This window comes from Mus caroli, chromosome 16 (assembly GCF_900094665.2).
Source record: "Mus caroli chromosome 16, CAROLI_EIJ_v1.1, whole genome shotgun sequence".
Lineage (NCBI taxonomy): Eukaryota > Metazoa > Chordata > Mammalia > Rodentia > Muridae > Mus > Mus caroli.
In genome coordinates, this window is record NC_034585.1 from 81,932,509 (window position 1) to 81,938,744 (window position 6,236).

A 6,236-nucleotide genomic window follows, 5' to 3' on the forward strand; every position below is an offset into this window, starting at 1 on the left:
ACAGTATCTGCATACACATACATGTTATAGTGATGTAAACTAATAAATAGGTCCAGTCCTTTTATTTACCCAACAAATTTTGTTCATCATACTGAGCTCTAACACCATCTCCTGCTAGAGCAGATTCTTTGAGAGCAAATAAACTCATTTCCACACATTGGCAGCCTAAGATCACGAGAATACACACAAAAATCAATGTAATGATCAAGACCAGAGCCACATCCTGACCTAGAGTGAAGCCTCAGAAGTTAAGAGCAGCTTTTGTTCTTGGAGAACACCTTCAATGGGCTGCTCCCAACTGCCTGCAACTCTAACCCCAGGGATCTAAGCCCTGCCTCTTCTGCACTTTGAGGGCACCTGCATTCACATGAGCACATTCTCACACATGCAGACTCACATAATCAAATCCTTTTTGTTGTTGTTTTTGTTTTTGTTTTGTTTTTCGAGACAGGGTTTCTCTGTGTAGCCCTAGCTGTCCTGGAACTCACTCTGCAGAACAGGCTGGCCTCAGAACTCAGAAATCCGCCTGCCTCTGCCTCCCAAGGGCTGGGATTAAAGGTGTGCACCACCACTGCCCGGCTGTTTTGAAGCATTTTTACATTCAATAAGTTCATAGTAAATTTGAGGCAATAGTTTAAATCATAGGTCAATAAAGCCTAAGGAGTTCTAGCAGAATTGTTTACGTGTCTTTCCATAAATTAGGACTAGTACCTGACTAAACATTTATTATCTATCTTTTAGCCCCCCTTAAGTTCATTATAAGTTTAAAGCAATAATTTTTGTCATAAGTTAGCACAGTTTTGTCAAGAGACCAATCATCTGCCTTGTGTCTTATTATTTTGAAGTCTGGTATAGATAAACTAGTCCATCATTTTTTTGTCCTTGCACCTACAATACACTGCCCATTCCAAGTTTATGACCTTTAGTTACAAGACAGTGGCCTCACTCCTGACCTAGACGGAATGCTTTCCCAGTCTGTACATTTGTAGCAAGCCTGCTTTCTTTTCCTAGTGCAATTAGCCCATGACATGAAGGTTTACAGAGCTCTATTTGCATCTTTTTTTTTCTATAGGGGGCTTAAGATTACTTGTATCAATTTGGGAATTCTATAAAATCATTACCTAGAATTATGAAATTATTAATTTGTCTAAACAGCATTATTTCATGAAAATACATATTCATATTGATTATGCAGGAAATCGGTCCAGTAGGGTGGGCAGACACCCAGGAATCATAAGAGTATTTAATAGTGGCAGGCAAGGCATATCAGCAGCGCAGAAGCACAGGATGCAGGAGGACCCTGCATCTCAGAGCACACCCATCACAATCATGCAAAATGGTGGGACATCTCCAGGAAACTCACTTGCTTGCCACAGCCTGTTCTACATGGGTTCTGACACATTCTCCCACTATTCAATATCCTAGATCCCACTCAAAATTTCCTACGTATAATATATGCTCTCTCATAATTTAGCCTTCACATAATCTTTTCTCTCCATCCTTGGGCCCTTCCTTCCTTTTCAATGCCTGACAAACTTCTATCCATCCTTCAAGACAGTAGTGTTTGCAATGCGCTTCTCCCTCAGACCGGTCAGCACTCTCTTCTGTTCTCTCACATTCTTTCCACTCCTCATACATTCATACCTATTTCCTAATTGCTCCATAATATTTTCTTAGAAATCTGTGCCTGTCATTAAACTGATACTTCAAGACTAGCAAGCAGAAGCTGTGTGGTGGTACAAAACTGTAATCCCACAATCCCAGCACCGGGAGGGGAGGTGTGAGAATCAGGATGTTAGAGCCAGGCTCAGCTACATAATTAGATCAAGTCCAGCCTGAATGATACATATGAGACCCAGTTTCAAAACAAAGGAAAGAGCAGTTAGCCATGTTAGTGGTACAACCCTGTAACCTCAGCACTAAAGAGCCTGGAACAAGAAGATCACAAGTTTGAGGTCAGCCTAGGCTACACAAGAAGTCGCAGACCAGGCTATACCACATAGTAAAATCCCATCTCAAACAAAAAGTCAAAACAACAAAAAAGACATGTATCTACCAAACTCTACAAATATATATGTCTCCCAGCACTATTTTCTATTGAACAAACGCTACTTTTAAGTTCAAGTCCAGGCCCAGCAAGATGGTTCAGAGGATAAATCGCTTGCTATGCAAGCTGTCAGACAATCTGGACTTCCATCCCGGAAACCCACAACAAGGGAAAGGAGAATGGGCTCCTGAAAGGTGTCCTCTCACAGCGCCCCCTATGACATAACATTTTAAAAACTAAACTTCAAGCCCCAACTCTGAAGCTTCCAGCCTACACAAATTTAAGCAAGTAAACTTCTCTAAACTTCAGTTAGATCACCCTTCCAATGAGGTAAGAGCAATCAACTCACTCTTTGTCATCTGCGATACCAACAGTAACTCTGAAGTACTGCAGGAATAACAATCCCAGCAGGGTGTGAAAATCTTTAGGGGTAAGTATGTTTAACTGCAGACTGCAACACCACAGATTTCTTATTATCCCATGGAAAAAGATAACTTTACAATGCTCAACATTAAGCAAATGCCACTGAGAAAGGAAAAGATAAAACAAAAACAAAACAAAAAAGAATAAAAGGGAAAAAAGAAAAAAAAAAGGCACCCTGGTCTACAGAGCTGGCTAGTTCCAGAACAACCAGAGCTACACAGAGAAACACTGTCTTAAAGGGGAAAAAAAAGTATTGTACACTTCTGGTATGATATACTGAAAATGGTATCATACAAAGCATGGTCAAAAATGGCCTAGCTGGAATCGATAGAAGGAAACAATTGGATGAGTCTAAACAAAGCCAACCAATGGCCAACTCTTCCTGGTCATTATGACATAAAAGATACGCTCACTTAGGATGCATGAAATGGGAAACTGTCTAAATCAAAAGACTTCAATGTATCTTATAAGTGGTTTTTTATGTGTCTTTTAATGTATTCCCTGCAAAAGGGAACAAGTGATACTGACTGAGTCATAAATGCTTTGAAAATGTTATTATCTAAAAACAACATTAAGTCAGTCCTGGTGGTGCATGCCTTTAATCCCAGCACTGGAGAGACAGAGGCAGACACATCTGTGAACGACTTCCAGGACAGGTGAACTACAAAAAGAAACTGTCTTGATAAACCAAAATCAAAATAAAATAAAAACAGAATTAAATCTATAAATATTAGTAGAAATATGAATTGTAAGTCTACATGTTATATTTGTGTACTCCACCATGGTTAAAGTTTCACATGTTATATGAAGAATGACACTGCTTTTAGAATACATAAGGTAGAGAATTTGGGTGTTAAATACTGAGATCAACTCTCCTAAAGGTCAGCAAAATTTATAAATTAAGAGATAGGGGCTGGAGAGATGGCTCAGTGGCTAAAAGCACTGACTGCTCTTCTGAAGGTCCAGAGTTCAAATCCCAGCAACCACATGGTGGCTCACAACCATCCGTTAATGAGATCTGATGCTAGTTTCCAGGGTACTTACATATAATAAATAAATCTTTAAAAAGAGAGAGAGAGAGATGAAAATGAACTGTGGACAAATACTAACAGCTGGTGACTCAGTAAGTATGGAGATTTCTGGGCTTGGCACATGTCTTTAATCCTAATACCCTCAGTGGAAAATAGGGCTCTCTAAGTTACTGGTCATCTATCTACATTGCTGGATTCCAGGCCAGGCAGAGCTCTACACTGGCAGAGTTAATCAGTCAAATGGTCTCAAAACAAAACAAAACAAAGGCCGGTTGTGGCAGCACACACCTTGAAACCCAGCACTCCAGAGGCAGAGGCAGGAGGATATCTGGGAGTTTGAGGCCAACCTGGTCTACAGAGAGTTCCAACACAGCCAGGGCTACACAGAGAAACTCTCTCTCTCTCTCTCTCTCTCTCTCTCTCTCTCTCTCTCTCTCTCACACACACACACAGAACGAAGAAAATGCAGATTTTAATTCTAATATCCTTGCCCTAAAACAGTGAATAAAGTCTTTATGCTGTGACAATTCACCAAAAATGCAAAAAAAAGCATTTAACATGGTAATTAACCTACTGTCATTATTATGTTTTGATACTGAAATCACTAAAGTTCGCTGATTCAAAAATGGTGGAACAGTTCTATAAAAGCGAACTCTGTGTGTGTGTGTGTGTGTGTGTGTGTGTGTGTGTGATCCATCAGGATAAAGGCTGCAGAGAAACACCTGCCTTTAAGATGCTTATAAAGCGCCGGGCGGTGGTGGCACACGCTTTTAATCCCAGCACTTGGGAGGCAGAGGCAGGAGAGTTTCTGAGTTTGAGGCCAGCCTGGTCTACAGAGTGAGTTCCAGGACAGCCAGGACTATATAGGGTGCATTCAGGTATCTAGAGCCACCTAACATATGGCCATCCGAAGCCTGCCAGGACAGTCAAGTTCGTGGCAAGTTCAGGGTGGCCAGAATGAAGCAGGAAAAGCGAGGTAAGCTTGAGGCCAGAGACCCAATGGGTGACACCGACCTGACACCGGGCATACCACTGACGGGCTCGGGCCTTGGCAAGGAGGGACGGAGCAAGTGAAGCCCACGCTTGCTTCTTCCCTCCCACAGCTCCTACACAAGCTCGGCCACCCACGAGGGCCGCCCGGGTGCTCGCTGTCACCGTTTCCCGATGACACCTCCCTCCCTGGGCGTGCTCCGTTTCCCAGATCCGGCGTGAAACGTCGTTTGGGTCCCAACTCCTCGACTTGTCCACCCGCGGGGACGCACACACCGGGAGGTCACACGTTTCCCTCACGGCCCTCTGGACACCCGGGCCGCTGGCCGCGGGGCTGCCATCACCACGGGACTCACCCTGAGGTTCCCCTTAGTCCGCTGCTTGTTCTTCCCGCCCATGGTGGCGGTGGCAGCGGGGCTCTCAGTCTGCAGAGCCGAAGTTGACACGGCCCGGCCACAACTTCCGGTCCCTCGCGCCGGAAGGGGACTCACTGTAGCCACTTCCCCCTCGCCCTCCCAGCCTTTCGGCTTCCTACTTCCGCTCCCGCCTCCCTGTCAGGACTCTGACCATCCGCTGCCTGAAACGTAACAAAGAAGGCCACGCCTGCCTGAGTGGCGTCACTACTGACCAATAAGAAACCAGCATTAGGCCGTGGCGCCAAACCTGTCCTAGGTATTTGTGGTGGAGAGATTTCCTTCCTAGTGTGTGGGAATTTGCTCTTCCAGAGGTCCTGAGTTCGATTCCCAGCAACCACATGGTAGCTCACAACCATCTGCAATGGGATCTAACGCCCTTTTCTGGAGTTTCTGAAGACAGCTACAGTGTACTCATATAAATAAAATAAATAAATCTTTAAAAATAAAATGAAATAATAAAAGCGGAGGAGTTGGGGTGACTAACTTGGTAGAGTGCTTTCCTGGCATTCCTGAAGGCTGAGTTTGATTCCCTACATTGAGCAAACCAGGTCTGCTGGCACACCCTCCCAATACCAGCACTGAAGACACAGAGGAGAGGAGAATCACAAATTTAAGGTCAGCTATTATTATTAAGGTCAGCTTTGCACACTTAAAGTTCAAGGGCAGCTTGGGATATATGAAAATCTATCTCAAAATAGAAAATATATAAAAAAAAAAAAAAAAGAAAAGAAAAAGGAACAACATCAGGTCACATAGGCATGAGACAGTGTCTTAAAGAAACAAGAAGAAACCATTTGAGCTCTACTCATGCCCCAGTCTTCAGCCATGCAAGGCCAGATAGGGGCCAAATCTAAACACATGGAATTTGAAATGAACCACAGACACCAATGAGGAAGGCTTTATACTGTTTGTACTTTAAAAGACAGGATAGTTTCAAACTTCTGACTACTGATAACAAGCACAGATTGTTTAAAATTTCATTTTATTTCAAAGGTCTGGAGACAGGCCGGGATTAACATTGGGTCCGCATGTGACAAGGTGTCTTGTACGATGACATCTCTGAGATAGCTTGGCCCTTTCTCTTGCCATCACTTCAGGGGCCATGGCGGAAAGAGAAGAGAAGCAAATTCATCCCCGGAAACCCTGCAGCTGTAACCTACAGCCTAATGCAGCTGCAAGAGAGGCCAGGAGGGTGAACAGGCAGCTTTTCCAGGTTCCTAGTAAAGCCAGAAGAGTGTGGGAAATCCCTAGCAAGTCGAACCATAAAAATTACCTTCACATAGAATTTGTCTTTCAAGTTTCATGAGACAGAGCCTCGTGTAGCCCAGC

At 43.6% G+C, this 6,236-nt stretch overlaps 1 protein-coding gene across 1 annotated transcript in view; it reads right to left on the bottom strand.

The window, feature by feature from the left end:
- The window catches only part of Ltn1 (listerin E3 ubiquitin protein ligase 1), a 53,772-nt gene extending 48,750 nt beyond the window's left edge, over positions 1-5,022 (bottom strand). Inside the window, exon 1 of the mRNA XM_021184683.1 lies at positions 4,848-5,022. Within this exon, the coding sequence (XP_021040342.1) occupies positions 4,848-4,889 (42 nt within the window). The 5' untranslated portion in view covers positions 4,890-5,022. The remainder of the gene's footprint in view (positions 1-4,847) is intronic.
- Positions 5,023-6,236: the final 1,214 nt, after the last annotated feature.